Source organism: Sinocyclocheilus anshuiensis, unplaced genomic scaffold, assembly GCF_001515605.1.
Source record: "Sinocyclocheilus anshuiensis isolate Anshui unplaced genomic scaffold, SAMN03320099.WGS_v1.1 scaffold392, whole genome shotgun sequence".
Lineage (NCBI taxonomy): Eukaryota > Metazoa > Chordata > Actinopteri > Cypriniformes > Cyprinidae > Sinocyclocheilus > Sinocyclocheilus anshuiensis.
Window position 1 is genome coordinate 1,855,910 of NW_015557091.1, and position 19,579 is coordinate 1,875,488.

Here is a 19,579-nt window from a genome sequence, read left to right on the forward strand (position 1 = left end):
CCCACTGTATATATATATATATATATATATATATATATATATATATATACACATTTTAAATAGAAAACACTTTTACATTTTCTAAAGAAAATGTGAATGGTGTTTTCGTGTGCAAAGTTACTGACATGAGGCCAGGGTGTTGCTATGCAGTTGCTAAGATGTTCTGAGTGTTTTCAGTGTTGCTATGTGGTTGCTAGGGCATTCTAGGTGGTTGATTATCAGCCTAAATCAGGGTGCTTGTATATGGCGCAAACAAGTGAATGTACATGTACAGCTCTAAGTCACACATGATGACACTGAAAACAACAGCTTTTTTAAAATAGTAATGTCAGTGCATGCTGGGTAACCTTTGATTTGAGACTAAATAGACACTCACAGTCAGGAAAGTGTGCAGATTCGTGACTCTGGTCGGATGCCATCTGAGCCTGCTTGCCAAAGACCTGGGCGTCAAAACTGGCGTAGTCGAAATGGCCTTTAGTGTACTTGTCCATGTCTTTGGCCATGCTGGCCTGCAACGCTGCCATAGGATGTGCAAATCTGTACGTGAAGTCAAATTTCTTCATGTTTCCTAAAGGTCTGAATAGAAGAGAAGGAAAACATCAAGACTTCAGAATTGCATTAATGTTTTTAAAACACGTTTCTATTGCTTCTTATTCTTTAGCATAAGAAAATACACACTACATCTTTAATAAACCATTCCCAACCAAATTTATTTATTTATTTATATAATGTAAAGCTCCAAAAGATGAACTTATTTTCAACCTGCTTGATTGTAAAGGAATCCAGAGCTCCATAAGACAATGCTGCTTCTAGATGAAGGTTTCTTACCTCGTCATCCTCTCTGCCATCTGTCTGCACTTTGCTGGATCCTCCTGCGGTTTGGAGATCTTCTCTGCAGCAGCTATCGGGCAGCCTGAAAGACTGTGTGAAAACAGACATCAGAAGTTAGTCTCCTCTGGGTTGTTAACTTTATTTTAATTGAATTCGGGTGCACAATTAAAAAGAATCCAATAGTTCCTATGCAATAAACATCACAGTGTTTTATAGACTAGTTAAGTGTCATTGGATTTTTCCTGATAAAGTGAAACTTCATGATTCTTTTTAAGCAAATATCCAAGTTTCATTGTAAGAGCATCTCTTTTTTTGGGCAAATTAACATGTCTGGTGCTTTGAGGTGGTTTATATCAGTGCAACTGTAACGGAGGCCAGCGAGTAAGTGCTGTGCAGGTAAACCTCACTCCCCTGATCTCAAGAGACGCACTAGCGACTGACACTAGAGGCTGCAGTCTTTAGCCTCCTTGTTAGTGCGTCCGCCTCCCATGCCGGAGACCCGGGTTCGAGACCCACTCGGAACAAGAACGAGGTGTGGCGGTGAGGACCCGGGAGAGAGGGGTAACACAACAGTGCAAAATAGAGTAACACTGCTTTTTCTTTGGGTCAAATTGCGAATGTTGTCAACTGCTAATGTTATTATTAAACCCCTCATCATTGCATTTTCCCCAATTTCACATCTCCGCTGCTAAATATCTATGCAAATCTGCTTACAACGAGCAAGGAGGATTGTAAAGAAATTAATAGTGTAATTTGAGTATAATTTAATGTTGAGTAAAACCATAAAAAAGCTTTTGTTACTTGAAATAAAATATTTAGTTCAGCTAGTTCAGCCAAGGCTACATTTCTCATTTTCATTTAGTGTAACTTGATGTACTAAAATAACTAAAACTAAAACTGAGATAAAAATTAATTAAAACTATATAGACGTATTTTAAAAAAATAAGCAACCAATGAAAATGACTCAATATTCAACTGTGTTTTGTATCCAGAGGCATAAAGGTGATTGAGAATCGTGCAATGAAAGATGAGGAGAAAATGGAAATTCAGGAAATACAGCTCAAAGAAGCCAAACACATCGCTGAGGAGGCCGACCGCAAATATGAAGAGGTCAGACACACACACTTTTAATAGGGTTTACTCTGTGGTTTGAGTCTGGATCTGTGAATATCGTGTGTGTTTTTGCAGGTCGCTCGGAAGCTGGTGATTCTGGAGGGTGAACTAGAAAGAGCAGAAGAGAGAGCAGAGATCGCAGAACTGTTAGTACACATCTTTAACTGACCCACAGGCAGATTTAGGCTACATCCACATGAAGCCAGAGCTTTCCCTATCCGATCTTTTTTTTCACCTCGTCTCAAGAAATATCTGCATCCACACGAAACCACGAAACCGACACAAAACGATGTAGTATACATGCCAGACCAGCATGTGGCGCTGTAATTCTGCCACAGAGATACACTAAAACGGAGAAGAAGACTTGGACTGTGCGCATAAACCTTGCGCCCGGTATACAAACGAACATGGAACAATACATTTATTAATCTGTGTTAATGTTAGTGAGGACCCGGGAGAGAGGGGTAACACAACAGTGCAAAATAGAGTAACACTGCTTTTTCTTTGGGTCAAATTGCGAATGTTGTCAACTGCTAATGTTATTATTAAACCCCTCATCATTGCATTTTCCCCAATTTCACATCTCCGCTGCTAAATATCTATGCAAATCTGCTTACAACGAGCAAGGAGGATTGTAAAGAAATTAATAGTGTAATTTGAGTATAATTTAATGTTGAGTAAAACCATAAAAAAGCTTTTGTTACTTGAAATAAAATATTTAGTTCAGCTAGTTCAGCCAAGGCTACATTTCTCATTTTCATTTAGTGTAACTTGATGTACTAAAATAACTAAAACCGATAATAATAATAATAATAATAATAATAATAATAATAATAATAATAATAATAAAAACTATGGAAGCTCATTTATGCCATGGAATAAAAAAAAACAAATTTTAAAAGGTAATAGCGACTTTTTATCTTACAATAATGTCAGAATTGTGAGATATAAACAGAATTCTGAGATATAAACTCAAAGCTTATATTTTTTTTTCCTCAGAATTGTGAGAAACAAATTCTGAATTGTGAGATAAAAAGTCGCAATTACCTTTTTAATTTTTTTATTCCATGGCAAAAACGGGCTTCCATAAAAACTATATAGACATATTTTAAAAAATAAATAAATAAAATGACAAAAACACATAACAAAATTACTAAAACTTTAAATAAAAATTAAAACCGTAAATATAAAAATAAAAACGAATTTACAATATTAATAAAAACTCTAATAATATCAGTATTAGTATAATATGATCCTAAAATAACACTGGTATAATCCAGCTGTTTTCTGACCTTCTATGCGTGCTACGGTTACTGTTGACATGACCTCTTCCTGTACAGCCAGGTGTCGGACACTTGAGGACGTTTTCATGCATGGCGAGGACTGTTAAGAAACAACAGAATAATGTTTAACAAAAGAACAATTGTACAATAAGAACGGACGTTACATTAAATAAACAGTAATTCAGCATTTTGTGTTATTCACTTCTATTGCAGCTGTTTCAACTTTTCATGCTAAATAAAGTTTCCCATGCCATTCTTTGCAACTTAAAATTGTCTCTCCCTTCAAATATGAACATGCAAAAACATCAGGACTACAAACGCATTTTGATTACCATTTAAGAGAGACGCACATATTGTTGAAGTACTATCCTTAGTAACTTTTCAGTCTGTTCATAATTAGTTTGGAGGATGTGCCCGTCTATTTAGGCTGCATGCGCGGGTCCTTTGATTTGCAGAATGCTGCCGCTGGTTTATGAGTACATGCTTTCATATTGGAGGAAAAAAAGGGAAAAAAACTTAATTACATTTTCTGTTCCTTTTGTCAAATCACTGTTTAATGATGAATGTTTGTTGTGCTACTCTCAAATGGAGAAAACAGCAAGTGAAAAGTAGTTTCCAGAATGCATTTTTAATTTGCCTACCACAGGAAATCAAACCTCACTTGTTTTGATGCCGAAAAAATGTTTTGAAAAAAAAAAAAATCATTTTTTTAAAAAACTTTCAGCTTAAAAAAAAACGTGGTTTCTACTGGAAAGCTCAAGATAAGGAATAAATACATGAAATGCATCCATGCAAATGACATATTACATGCTTCACATCTGTGATTTTTTTTAATTAGAGGCATTTTTGACTAATTGAAATCTTGAAAAATTACACCTCAAATTGTTTAATCTATGTTTATCGTATTTAATGATTTATGTAATCAGTCTTTTCATCATTTTATCACATCTGCAGTTATAAACAATGGTATTTTTTTTTTATTTTGAGGAAAGTTTGGCAATTAGCTCTAAACTTACAAAAATAAAAAGAAATGGACTGCTTCTGAATTAAAATCGTCAAATAGTGACCAGTTTGGTAATGACACCTAATAAAGACACATATCATGACGTAAAAATAACATTAATGACATCATAACCAAATATGGTTTTTTTTGGGGTGGGGGGGGGGTATTAATGTTTGCAATTTCAAAACAAAAATTGCAAACATTAATACCAAATAAGATGAAAATATGATTTATTTTAAAAGCAGAATTTCCCTGGATTTTAAAACTTTTTATAGCTATAACTGTTGCATTAAAATATAAAGTCTGGCTCAAATTCTGTGAAATTTGGAGTTAGTAGTGAAAACTTTTTATAAACTTTTTAATTTTTTTTATAACTTTGTTATAACATCCATCCATCCATCCATCCATCCATCCATCCATCCATCCATCCTTTTGCATTAAAATATGAAGTCTGGCCAGTCCAAAATATTGAAATTCTGGCAAATGTAACACTTCAGAACTCCTAAAATTAAGGGGCTACAATAAAAATGTCAGTTAAAAATACAAAAAGTTAAAGCTAAAATATTTAAATATAATATTTAAAAATGTTCTTAAAAATGAACGAATCTTGCATTTTCTATCACAGAAATAACTGTTAGATATTTCTTGTAGCATGCATTTAAATTGAATACACGTCATGTAATGTCTCTATGCAGAAATGCGCTGAATATAATGGAGGCTGGTCAGTTAAGCAATCACCATGTTATCTTTTGTCCCTCAGTATCTGTACAACTAAACCTTGATCATTAGTATGGCATGAATATTTATGGGCTGAAAATGATCACAGTGTTGTTATCACTAATTGTATTTGTTCTGTTTGTATTGTACTGCTGTGAAGGGAGGAAATGTGTCTAATGTCCTCAGGAAGTGATGCGTAACACGAGAACAGACTCACTCTCTGGGGGCACTCTGACTTTGTGGGGACATCCTGATAGACTCCGGTGATGAGGGTAGAGGCCTGTCACATGACCCATCCCATCACAGCCCGGGGTCGGACATTTGATGTCTTTCTTTTCTGTCCGAGGGGAATCTATAACACACACACACACACACACACACAAACAGTAAAAACAGTGCTCTTCAAGAACGTATAGTTATAGCTGATCCCATCCTGTCACGTTCCTCTCCATGTAAGCCGAAGCGCGTCCTGTAACAGCATGTTGGGTATGTATGTATTCATCCGTGACATTAGTTAAGGCTGCGGTCTTACTCAGGGCACCGGTTTCTTAGCGCTGATCCATAGAGAGATTATATTCAGAGATTACCCATTAAACAGCAGTCAACGCAAGAATTAAAGTGCTTAAAGCTCACATCAGAGATACTTTACTAGGATTTATGACTTAATTTATGCTCAGGGTAAAATATCTGGCTGATACCGATAAAAATCCAGAGTTTCGTGTTACAGAGATGTCATCAGAAGATTTTCTTCTTGTACTTGTATTTTTCTCTCTCTATAAAACATGTTGGTTATTTACTATTAAATATTTTGTTGGCAAATGTTTTTAGCACTTAAGAGGATTTTATTTATCTATCCCTCTGAGCTAGAATCTCTCTATGTATCTTTCTTTTTATGTGTCGATACTGCAACATTATTGCAAAAACGCTTTTTTATTTTTTTCGAATTTCTATCACAATTTCTGTGATAGAAAATGCAAGATTCGTACATTTTTAAGAACATTTTTAAATATTATATTTAAATATTTTAGCTTTAACTTTTTGTATTTTTAACTTACATTTTTATTGTAGCCCCTTCATTTTAGGAGTTCTGAAGTGTTACATTTGCCAGAATTTCAATATTTTGGACTGGCCAGACTTCATATTTTAATGCAAAAAAAACGATAGATAGATAGATAGATATATAGATAGCAAACAAATGACTCTTATAAGCTAGTTCTTTTAGTGAATGAAAACACGTGGAACTAACTGTGAGTTACTGATTGGTTGTTCATATGACAACATGTATTTAAAGATAATTCAATTAAGTTAATAAACACAAAACAATACCAAATTTTCATTGTTTAGCATTGTTGTATTGTTATTGGATTGCCTTTATTAGACTTTAGACTTTTATTACCTCTAAAGTCAAATTTTTTAGTAAGAATTGTTTTAAAAGTATTTATTATTGAAATCATCTCTTCGTTTGGCAATGGAAATGCATTTCTTTATCCTAAATATTAATTTCCCTTAGTACTAAAAGAATTGTAAATGAAACCATTGCGGAACCAGGATTTTTACAGAATTCAAACTATTAAAAATCATTGAAAATTGGACTGGCCAGACTTCATATTTTAATGCAAAAAAAACGATAGATAGATAGATAGATATATAGATAGCAAACAAATGACTCTTATAAGCTAGTTCTTTTAGTGAATGAAAACACGTGGAACTAACTGTGAGTTACTGATTGGTTGTTCATATGACAACATGTATTTAAAGATAATTCAATTAAGTTAATAAACACAAAACAATACCAAATTTTCATTGTTTAGCATTGTTGTATTGTTATTGGATTGCCTTTATTAGACTTTAGACTTTTATTACCTCTAAAGTCAAATTTTTTAGTAAGAATTGTTTTAAAAGTATTTATTATTGAAATCATCTCTTCGTTTGGCAATGGAAATGCATTTCTTTATCCTAAATATTAATTTCCCTTAGTACTAAAAGAATTGTAAATGAAACCATTGCGGAACCAGGATTTTTACAGAATTCAAACTATTAAAAATCATTGAAAATGTGATGAAGCTCTGGCGAATCAGTCATGAATCTCACCTTTGCTGCTGTGGTACATGGTCCGAGCGTCTATCTCCAGCATCCGCTGCTGCCTCCGTTCATGGTTCATCTGCTCCAGGAGGAAGCGGTCCATGTCTTTGTAGGCACTGTGGAGGACCTGTCTATGTTCAGACTGCAGCACCATGGCCTGCTCTAGAAGACTGAGGTTTAGTCGGGCCCTGTCCAGCTCCAGACGTCTGGCCACCAGACCTGGGCCCCAAACACCTCCTCGCTCCTCCATCCTGGGCGTCTGGAGCTCCTCCTCACTGTCGCTGAACTCTCTTGCAGAGCCATACTCCTCCATCAAGATCCCTGCACTGTTTCTGTTCATGTAAGCAGAGAGGGCATCTTCGTGCAGCTGCTGTCCAATTCGGAGTCTCTTCATAAGAGTATCGTCTGCAGGTGGACTGGGGCTGTGATGGATCCCATTGACCTTCGTTAGGGACGGAGGAGCGCTCCATTCTTCTTCATCTGCCTCTGTGTCTGGAGACAGGTGATAACAGGCTCTGATCTCCTCCTGGTTTTTGTCTTCAAAGTCCTGGTTGTGTTCCTCCTCCTCCTCTTGCTCATTCTGGTGTTCAGATATCTGAGCCGCCAGGTTTGGCGAACCTTTACTCGTTTGTTCTGACCATGACAACAAGTGGTGAGACTTTGTGTTGTGATAGATAGTGTCTTCTAGAACATCACCACCGTTGAGGTCCTCATCTGAGACACAGAAGAACGGACTGGGCTTAAATTGATGGATCATCAGCAAGAGCTCATTACATGATTGTGTTTGGAGGGAAAATACTAACAGATGGTTTTCAGAGCCTTCAAAATCACAAGTTGTGACAAACATGACAACTTAAGAAAAACATAAAGGGATACACAAAATAATAAACCCTAAGAAGTAACTAAATACGGGCTTCATCACATTTCAAATGTGACTCTTTGGTCAAATGAAAAACGAGTTCAATTAATAAAATGATTAAATTAATTGAAAAAATGATATAAATGGGAAAATTCAAAATGAAAAATATTGTCAATAAAACATTATGACTTAAAACAAAATGTAAAGGGAAGCACAAAATATGACAAACCTTAATAAATAAGAGAAAGATAGATATTTAAAAATGATACAAATGGGAAAATTTGAAAATAAAAAATAGAACATTTTGCATTTTGTTAAGAAAACATTGTGAGAGTTTTACATGTATCCCAAGTGCATAAAAATATGTTTGTTTAAAACGCCATCTAGTCTCCATCCAAACTTCAGATTATTAACTGAAATATATACATAACTTGACCTTAAAAAATAAATAGCATAAAATGTATATATAGTTATAAATAAATAACATTTCCCCCTTCTAATTTAATCTTCCATCTGTTCGATTTATATAACTGTATTGTTTTTAAGTGCAATTTGCTAAAAATGATACATGTACTGAAAAAATTTTTTTCCACATCCACAATGGATAAGAGTACATATGATATAAAGCTGTAAACGCTATTCAGAAAGAAGCACGATTTGCTATACTACTGTACCACTTCTGATAAATCCATAAAGCTTATTTGACTAGGGTTTATAGGGTGAATAATTCCTTTTTTGACAAATCTCAGACCTTTTATCCATTAAAATCACCTTTAAAGGACTCATTGGAATCGCTACAGACCCGATTATATTAAGTAATCGAGTCAATGTTTAACAAAAGAATCTATCAGCTGGATTGATTTACAATCCACTACTGATCTCTCTGAAACTTACCCGCCGGGGTTAAAGCTCTTTGGGTACTAGGGTTTAAAGTTCAAAATACAGCGTAAGCTCGAGATACATCTATCCTCTTAGAGAGCCTTATGCCACCCTCCAAACTGAGTTGATTAGATATTAGAGCATTTTGGCTGCCACCACATACGGTTTCAGGGGCTTCTAATGGGATCATACTGCCTTAACAAACAGTTGCTTGTCTTAAAGAGCATATAAAGTAGTCCTGCTTTTAATCCCCCCAAAAACATCCCTAAATGGGGGATAGAGAGCTCTTGCCAAAAATGGAAACCAGGCTTTGAGGGGTTAGAGTGTGCTTGCCGATTCGTTCATACCATGCCAAACTCCGGCATAATGTCGCAGAGGTCTCCTTTGGCGCTGTACGAATGCGAAGGCATAATGCTAGCGCACAACCTAAATTTTGATTGTGTTTGTGCAGATAATTATAGTTTTTATGCATGCTGGTTGAGGAAAGGGTGGTTAATCTCGTCCGTTTTTATTTTTGGAATTGCATCCAATTGTATGCGTGTCGAATGTTACAGCACTGATTCTTGAGAGATGAAACGTGTCCCACACTTTTAAGTCAACATTGATATTAATCAGTGTTCAATAAATGTTCTTCACATAAATGATCCATTTCATCTTAGTTATATGAAAATATAAGTCACCAAACCAACTCAGTACTTATCATATAAATAAAAAAATATATAACCGACATGTAAATATGTATGTTTACGAAATGTATATTTATTAAAAAATACACATACACTGCAAAAAAAATATTTTTTCGTCTTGTTTTTCAGTACAAATATTTTAACATTCTTAAATCAAGATCCATTTACTTACTTAGAAGCAAAATGACTTAGGATATTAAGTATTGTTTTCTGAAAAATGTATCAAAATTAAGTGAGTTAATGTTTAAAATAGAAACAAATATCTGCTAAAAATAAAGAAAAATAATCTTGTTTCCCTTTGAATTACGTTTAGTTTTTTATTACCCTATTGATAGATTTATTTAAGCATAAACTTGATAATTTTTTCAGAAAACAAGACTTAATATCTTAAGTAATTTTCCTTCTCAAGTCAATATATCTTTAAGTATTTTTAGATATTTGTACTGGAAAACAAGACAAAAATACTACGCAAGATTTTTATATTTTTTTACCATTTAAAATACAGCTTATTGTCCACACAGCTTTTAAATTGTTTATGAAAATATGAATAAAATCAGGCTAGTCTTCATCCTGAATGATTTATTTTTCCATATGCTATTATAGCAACTCCAGAAAAACAAAATAGCTACAAAACATCTGACTAAATGTGATTATTTTGTCAACACGTCCCATCAGATTTTCCATGAGATGCTGCTGACATTTCAAAAGACAGAGCTGAAAATCAGTTTGAAACTATCCTGTAGTCTCAATATACTCTTAATCATAGTTGAATGCTCCATTTATTATAAATATCCAAAATGACAGTACTTATTTTGTTTGTATCTGACAGTATTGACCTGTACAGAGTGATAGGGAAGGATTTTTTTTTTTTTTTTTGTAAAAATTTGGAAGTAGTAAGAGGTGGCACCAAAACATGAACATACTGAACCGATTTAACTTTAAACGTTAATATTTTCAATTTCTGATCTCAAGAATCAAGCAGGAACAGAAAGCATCTGGAGCCTAAACCGAAAAGAATTCCACAGCGAATGCACTTAAAAGCATCCGATTTTCCTGATTTTGTCGCTTTTGTCAGCAGTTTGAGGTGTGAAAACCCAAAGCGGTCCAGCACAGATGAAAAGTTCGCCAGTTATGCTAAGACACAATTAACAGAGCAGATGATTAGGAGCTCTCTGCCATCCAGATGGAGATACAGCCCTGACCAAAAAAACAAAAAAAAATACAGAACAGTGAACAAAAAAAAAAAAAGACTGGAGCGAACAAGGGCGAAAAATGCTTGGATGCAGAGAGTGGTTTGTGTTTTGGAACAGGTGAATGGTTTATACTCCAGAATAACCATTACCATTGTGTGTATGGAGACCAGAAGCTTGGCTGGAGTCACACACACACACATACATAACAGCACCAAATGGAAGCCTTACACCCCTTTAATTTCTCCCCTTCCTTTCCATTTCCCTTTTTTCTCATGAAATTCACATACCCCTCTCTTCCCCCTACAGATCCATTAATTTCACTACGGTCCCAGTCGCCATCCACTCCCAGTCACACCCCGCGCATTATGTCTTTGAATTGTTTTCTTTTCCACCAGCACTTCTTCAGTAGTGCACTTTGGCAAAACGCAAAGCAAACATGTTGCAAGACAGCAGGGAAATATGACAAATGAGATTTTTTTTCTACTGCAACTTCAGAAAATAATACAACAATTTCGAAGGGGGGGGGGAAGGTTATGATTATTGTGGATAATATGAAATCAGAGAAACAAATAAATTCCATTTCCAATGATGCTGTTCAATTTATTGAGCTATTTTGTTGTCCATTTAACAACCCACATGTGTCCAATAATGAGCCGCACACATTATGCCTAATTATGTATATTTGGGCTGCGTTCGATGGTCTAACAAAAGCTTTCGAAAGGGACAATTACGTTTGTTGCTTGGTAACATCGTTAAAAATATACCAAATAAGTGCAGATTATAGGGGTGTGGAGGTACACATGTAAAGCATGGATATTGTTGCCAACATGCTCATAATTTGATTCATTAGGAAATGGCAGCATTTTGTTTCTAGAAAGGAGACTGTTTTAAAATGTAATACCGACTTTAACGTTTCCGTGCCTTCGTTGCCAAATATGTTTTGTCGTTGGAGTGTATGATCACACTCTTTTGTCAACGAGGCACAATATAATTTGGTGCATTCTATTCTCAGTTACCCTATTTGCATCATTATGCAAGCAACCACACTTGCTTATAAAAAAAACACTTTTCCAGGCTGCACAATCAACCAGGCGGCAGCTACTTTAACGCCGCCGAGTTTTTAATCCAGGTTTCAAAGAAGTCGAGCGGAGGAAATCTCCTTAATCTGGACATCGGATGCATGAAAAAACATCCGGGAATCAACTGTCGCGAACTTCCCCGGGACGGCGTGATAGATGAACGTGATGGACGAATAGATGGATGCGGTGAGGGAGGGGGAGAGGAGACGAAGGAGGAGGAGGAGGAGGAGGAGGAGGGAAACAAATATATGAATGCAACAGATGGTAGTTTAAAATTCAGCGTCAATTGTTCATCAAAACAGACAAAAGAACAGGACATCTGTCTACCTGCTGGAGTGTCAGTGTTCCTGGGCGCGTCTTTGTCCTGAGCGCTTGCCAGGTCTTCCTCACCGTCCCCCTCGCTGGGGCAGGGACTGGGACTGTAGTGGCGGGGCTTCATCAGGAGTGATTTCCTCTTGTTGACTGGCACCCCGCGGGCCCCTTCTGCGGACGCCCGCTTTTTACCCGCTCCGAGATGCAAGCTGAAAGCAGAATACAAGGGTCATTTAATGGATGCGTCGTGTCACAAATCAACTGAGTATGTGATTGGTTGAGGTACAAAGATATAATGAATCTGACCCGTGAGGTGGTGGAGTGCAGGTTTTGATTCTTTCAGAGGTCAAAGCTTTGTTTAGACACTTGGAAGTCTTGAAGGTTGTGCCAATATGGACTCTTACAACTCTTCAACGGTTCTTTAGCAAAGAAAACTCTTGTTATAAGGTCCTTGAGTTGCTATATGATGCTTTAAAGAGTAAAAAATCTGTTCCTCAGATCAGTGTTTTGGTTCTTTGTGGGACTACAAATGCAGCACATTCATAAAATGTGCAAAAAGATGCTTTTATCCGACTACAGTTCAAAAGTTCAGGATCAGTATCATTTATTAAAGTGACAGTAAAAAGTTATGTTACAAAATTCAGTTTCAAGTAAGTGCTGTTCTTTTGAACTTTCTATTCATCTAAGAATTCTGAAAAATTCAAAGAATTTCGAAAAAAAAAATGCATTATGGTTTCCACAAAAATATTAAGCAGCACAACTGTTTTCAACATTAATAATAATAAAAAATGTTTCTTGAGCAGAAAATCAGCATATTAGACTGATTTCTGAAGGATCATGTGACACTGAAAACTGGAGTAATGATGATGAAAATAAAAGCATTAAGCCCCAAGAAGCCGTGGTTTACAGTGAATTTATAACAGCTAAGGGGCATTGTTAGGCACAACGCGAAGCGAATTATAGCTGTTATAAATTAACTGTAAACCACGGCTTCACGGGGCTTATTGCTTTTATAAAACGGTTATTGCATATACGTAGTAAGGTTTCACAAAATAAAACAGAGCAAACAAAGTGTAATGATATTAATAAATACAGTATTCTTCCACCAAACAATGTAGCTCCTCAGAATCAGTTGTGGTTGCAACTAAGTGGTTGCCAAGCAACAGACAAACATAAACAAAGGTGTATGTTTGTAGTGTAATTTACAACAGCTTTGAACGCGGCTCAGCCAATCAGAATCAAGGACCGGAACTCTCCGTTTTATAATCAGCTTTTTATCACAGGAATAATTGACATTTTACAATATATTCAAATAGAAAACAGTTATTTTAAATTGTAATAATATTTCACAATGTTACTGTATTTTTTAAGAATTTAACATAGAATAGACTTTTTTCAAAAACATTAAAAATATTACAGACCCCAAACTTTTGAATGGTAATATGAACAAATTTGAATTGGATTAATAATGGTGTTTCTTAATTCACATTTATGGTCTTATTGTAAATGATTAGTTGGGACACATTAGTCTAAATACAAAAATATAATCACTAATAATTCCACCTCTGAACCGCCTTTCCATTTTGGCCTTCTTATTTTTCAATCCCTCTCCTCTGACCACTTATAAGAAACCACTTTTCACCATCCAATCAATTCTCGATGGATCAAATCAAGCCTTGCCCAGCATTTTGTCTCACTGAACATCCTGTTTCACACAAAAAAATATGTCAAGGAAGTAAAATGGGTGGCGAAATGCATTTCATGCTCTTTGGGGCAGTGAGTTTGTTTCAAAACTCATAAGGGCACTATCTGAAATTCCCTGCAAGATGTGACTAAGAAAATCAGAATCGCAGATCCTCATGTGTGAACTTATGTGTGAACACAGAGTCCAAAACACTCAAGCATGAACTGGCTCATTATTTTCAATGAGAAATCTGTTGCTATTATCAGCTATCACGCTGCATAATAAGCAATGATACAGAGAATCAAATGTTTGCTGTAGGTCGATATCATGAAAAAGTTTAGTGTAGTGTTTGACACAAAATGCACAAAGAAGTGCACGAAACAACTTGCACTGAATTAAAATAAATAAAATTTAACGCTGTTTAATAATAAGATGCATGCAAAAGATTAACAAAACTACAGTTGCCCCAAAAAGTATTTGGACACTTAAGTCACACTTGTATGAAAACATAGCAATAAATTATTAAATAAAAGAAAGTAAATATAAGCATATATTATATTATATTATATTATATTATATTATATTCAGTATGATTTTTTTTATTATTTTTGAAAGTATTTTATACATTAAATTGATCAAAAGTGACAGTAAAAACTTTTATAATGTTACAAAATTCTATTTCAAATATGTGCTGTTCTTTTGAACTTTGTATTCATGGAAGTCTGTTGTGTTTCCACAAAAATATTAAGCAGCACTATTGCATATTAGCATATATAATAGCAAATCAGCATATTAGAATGATTTCTGAAGGATCATGTGACACTGAAGACTGGAGTAATGATGCTGAAAATATGCTTTTTATCACAGGAATAAATTATATTTTAAAATATATTCAAATATAAAATAGTTATTTTAAATTGTGATAATATTTTACAATATTAGTGATTTCACTGTAGATTTTTTAAATGAATTACTTCACTCAAAAACATAAAAAATCTTACAGACCCCAAACACTTTTAGTGTGAATTTATTTATTTATTTTAAAGAAAGTCACAAGTTCGCTTTTCAAACAAAATAGTTCACATATGATTTAAAATCTGTTTCATATGTTAGTGAATCATGTTCATAGTTAATGAGATAAACTAACTGACTTCATTCAGCCACTAAAAAACCACCAGCACACCAGATTAAAAGAAACTGAGCAAAAATTAGAAGAGAAAAGCTCTTGATTTGTGTACAAACACGACTTTAATAGTTTGCATCCAATGCAATTCATTTATTTTTAAGTGAGACTTAAGTGTCTAAATACTGAAGTCTTAAATGCAACTTTTGACAACTGCATGCATGCTGTAAAAGCCGTCAGAAAAGCCATAAACTGACACTCGGAAGCAGGTAGTGAACTCTGGCTTACCTGGGTGCCTCAGCAATGCAGTCAGGCAGAACTGCAAACAGAAAAAGAGAGAGAAAGAGTAAACACATGTGTTTACATTTCCACCAGAGAGACCGGCCCCTCCAGCACCTGCCTGTGATCCTTCACACACCTCTCGCTTTAATGTCACACTCAGACGGACACAATGATGAAGGCTCCTGCTGACTCGGTGAGAGACGCTTATGTTGAGGATACAGCTCGTGTGGCATACAAAACATCATAAATAAATCTCCTTCTTGTGCTCTGAAAGTCTAGCTATGGATAGTGGCAAAAAAGATGCAAATCCATGCAAAACACAGAGATGCAAATAAGGCTTCAGGTAGTTTTAAACCGCATGAAAGGATCTGGCCTTATCCAGTATCAGTTGACCCGATTTAGCTAAGATTTCGAGTACTGCTGATGGGTAAACAACAGCCCAGCAAACTCAATAAATCACTCCAATGAGAGATACATGCAGTCATGCGGGTTTGGAACAACACAAAGGCAAAATCTAATGACAAAATCTTCACTTTTGAGTGAATTGTCCCTTTAAGGTCAAGCATTCTGGGTAATGTCTCTCTTAGGAAGACCGACTGCCAAACACTGAAAAAGGACAAAGACGTAAAAATGTGTAGTGCAGTCGTTAAGGAGATATTTTATTATATGACTTTTGTTGGTGCAACACAAAGTATTCAGATTGATTCTGTCTTATAACTTTTTTTATGTATAATATTTATAATAAAATGTATGTATGTACTGTATCTATTTATTTATTGAATTAATATAATTTGTAATTTATAATTTACATATTTTTGCCGAATAAAAACAGGTAATTTAAATGTTATAACAAGATGCACTTTTTTAGGTTACATTTTCATGGACGTGGTGAAAAAAATACGAGATGGATTGAAAATAGACGGATTGATTTATAGTTCAATGATTTTGCATTTGCTCGCAAAACTGCATTCTCTCATATAATATTTGCGTTCTCTTGTAAAACATTTGTGATCTTTCGCAAAACATTTACATTTTCTAGCCAATTTTTTGCGTTCCCCCAAGAAACTTTACATTCTCTCGCAAAACATTTCTTTAACGCAACATTTGCATTTTCTAGCCTAGTTTGCATTCCCTAAGAAACTTTGCGTTCTCTCGTGAAACATTTGCAATCTTTTGCAAAACATTTGCGCTCTCTCACAAATTGCGTTCTCCCAAGAAACTTTACATTCTCTCGCAAAACATTTGTGTTTTCTCATGAAACATTTGCTTTTTCTCACAAAATTTTTGCATTCCCTAAGAAACTTTGCGTTCTCTCGTGAAACATTTGCAATCTTTTGCAAAACATTTGCGCTCTCTCACAAAACAATTGTTTTTTTTAGCCAAATTTTTGCGTTCCCCCAAGAAACTTTACATTCTCTGGCAAAATATTTGTGTTCTCTCATGAAACATTTGCTTTTTCTCACCAAATGTTTGCATTCAAACAAAGAAACTTTGCATTCTCCCATAAAACATTTGGGATCTTTTGCAAAACATTTCCATTCTCTAACACAATTGTATTTTCTAGCCAAATTTTTGTGGTCCCTAAGAAACTTTGCGTTCTCTCGTGAAACATTTGCGATCTTTTGCGAAACATTTGCGCTCTCTCACAAAACAATTGTGTTTTCTAGCCAAATTTTTGCATTTCTTAAGAAACTTTGCGTTCTCTCGTGAAACATTTGCGAACTTTTACAAAACATTTGTGCTCTCTCACAAAACAATTGTTTTTTCTAGCCAAATTTTTGCATTCCCTAAGAAACTTTGCATTCTCCCGTAAAACATTTGGGATCTTTTACAAAACATTTCCATTCTCTAACGCAACATTTGCATTTTCTAGCCAAATTTTTACATTTCCTAAGAAACTTTGCGTTCTCTCGTGAAACATTTGCGAACTTTTGCAAAACATTTGCGCTCTCTCACAAAACAATTGTTTTTTTTAGCCAAATTTTTGCGTTCCCCCAAGAAACTTTACATTCTCTCGCAAAACATTTGTGTTCTCTCATGAAACATTTGCTTTTTCTCACAAAATTTGTGTTTCTTAAGAAACTTTGCGTTCTCTCGTGAAACATTTGCAATTTTTTGCAAAACATTTGCGCTTTCTCACAAAACAATTGTTTTCTAGCCAAATTTTTGTGTTCTCCCAAGAAACTTTACATTATCACGCAAAACATTTGTTCTCTCATGAAACATTTGCTTTTTTTCACAAAATGTTTGCGCTCCCCAAAGAAACTTTGCATTCTCTGGCAAAACATTTGCGTTCTCTCTCAAAAGTGGTGTGTTCCCCCGAAAAGTTTCCCCAAAAGTTTTGCAAGTGAATGCAAAGTTTCTCAAAGGAATGCAATATATTTGCAAGAGAAAGCAAAAGGTTTGCAAGCAAATACAAAAGCGTTGAAATATAATCTTTCCTCCCAGCACCATGTCCCTTCAGGGGCTCTATACATTTTCACAGTCTTGCAGACTAAAATAAAAGGTAAGGTAAAATTAAAACTCTCTGACAGGAATGATTTGTTATATATTTCATAAGGCATGTTTAGGATGCACAATACTTCCTCTTGGGGCAAAATTAGCAACCAATTGCACAGTGTAAGAAAATACACATATCTGGATTTGCATGGCACAAAAGCTGGTTCACTTTGCTAAACAGTGTTTAATCACAGCTCTGACAACAAGATATATTCAAAGCCTCACTGTGAACCTAGTCTCACGAGATATACAGACAGACAGAGAGAGAAGGAATGTGTGTCAGTAGGAGAGAATGTCTCATTCACAGCTTCACCTCAATCCCATGGTGAACACTCAATAAAACACCATCATGAATTTTTACCAGCACATTAAAGGGCCAGGCGCTCATGAGAGGTACAGTACGCAGCTCTAAACACTTGAATAATGATGTCCCCTATCATGCTTTAGTCGCTCTTTCCATTCACGACGCCCTCCTTAACTCGTTTGAAAGAATATTGCCACATAATGAAGTCACTGCCTCTGCATAATGCATCGCCGCGGCAACCGCACCTCTCTCCAGCTAAAGAGGATTAATATTAAAATTGACAGATCTGATGTGAGACTGTTAAACTAACACTTCAGATCAAATGTGCGTAGGAAAAGGGGGCGTGCCCACGCGTGAGGAAATGAGCCTGTCACAAGGCCGTCGCTGAGGCATTATGGGAAATGTGTTCACCTTGTTTATGTGAACTTTGTACGGGGCAAATATAATGCATCCCTACATTTTTATACAAACTAATAATGCACTCGAAAGAATGTTATGAGATTATGTTTCATAACAACTGCAAAAAAAATATTGTGTTGCAGAGGTAATGGGTTATACAACCTTACAATGTTATGAAACACTTATTACATCATTAAACTTTATATAATGCTAAACAGATCAGTAGTAAATGTTAATTAAAATATGAATATAAAAAACATACAAAAAAAAAAAAACAGTGTACACATGTACACTCAATATTGAATATACTGATCTTTTGATAATTATATAAAATAAAATATAGAAAATCCAAATCAAATGTAGCTACCTTAAAAAATATTTAATATTTAATGTATTAAACAGATTGATTTGGTCATAATAAATAATATTATTATTTTTTTTTTACTTCACAAGGTTATAGATATAAACTACATATAACTAGATTTTAGACATTTATATATAAATATATAATATATAATTATATTATAATAAATATTATGTAGCAGAGGTAATTGGTTATTCATCTTTAAACACTTATTACATCATTAAAATGTATGTAATGCTAAACAGATCAGTAGTTAATGTTAATTAAAATATGAATATAAAAACATACAAAAAAAAAACAATGTATACATGTATATTCAATATTGAATATACCAATCTTTTGATAATTATATAAAGTAAAATGTAAAATGTCAAAATCAGATATAGCTACTTATTTGAACCTTAAAAATATTTAATATTTAATGTATTAGACAGATTTGGTCATAATAAATAAAAAATTGTTTTACTTCACAAGGTTTTAGATATAAAACTACATATAACTAGATTTTATATATAATATTATATTATATCACAATAAATATATAATATAAAATATAAATATATAACATATAATTATATAATAAATATTATGTTGCAGAGGTAATTGGTTATTCATTTATAAAATGATATAAAACACTTATTACATCACTCAAATTTATGTAATGCTAAACAGATTAGTAGTTAATATTCATTAAAATATAAACATTAAAAATATGGAAATAAAATTTGCCATTTCTAACTATTTGAAGGGGGGGGGTGAGTGTACAGCGCTCTCTTCCACCTCAGGTCCATTACATGCACTGTGTGGCGTGCTTTCATATTTAATTGACTTAGAAACTACAGCAACAAACTGCCAGCACACAGAGAACAGCCAGACAGGCCTTCACT

General features: G+C 34.5%; 1 protein-coding gene across 1 annotated transcript in view; it reads right to left on the minus strand.

Annotated features, from left to right (window-relative positions):
- The window catches only part of LOC107677136 (suppression of tumorigenicity 18 protein-like), a 30,927-nt gene extending 15,568 nt beyond the window's left edge, over positions 1–15,359 (minus strand). Inside the window, exons 1-8 of the mRNA XM_016471923.1 lie at positions 15,263–15,359; positions 15,133–15,163; positions 12,053–12,246; positions 7,039–7,743; positions 5,165–5,299; positions 3,237–3,327; positions 829–921; positions 377–576 (exon numbers count right to left, since the gene is read on the minus strand). Of these exons, the coding sequence (XP_016327409.1) occupies positions 377–576; positions 829–921; positions 3,237–3,327; positions 5,165–5,299; positions 7,039–7,743; positions 12,053–12,246; positions 15,133–15,163; positions 15,263–15,359 (1,546 nt within the window). The remainder of the gene's footprint in view (positions 1–376; positions 577–828; positions 922–3,236; positions 3,328–5,164; positions 5,300–7,038; positions 7,744–12,052; positions 12,247–15,132; positions 15,164–15,262) is intronic.
- Positions 15,360–19,579: the final 4,220 nt, after the last annotated feature.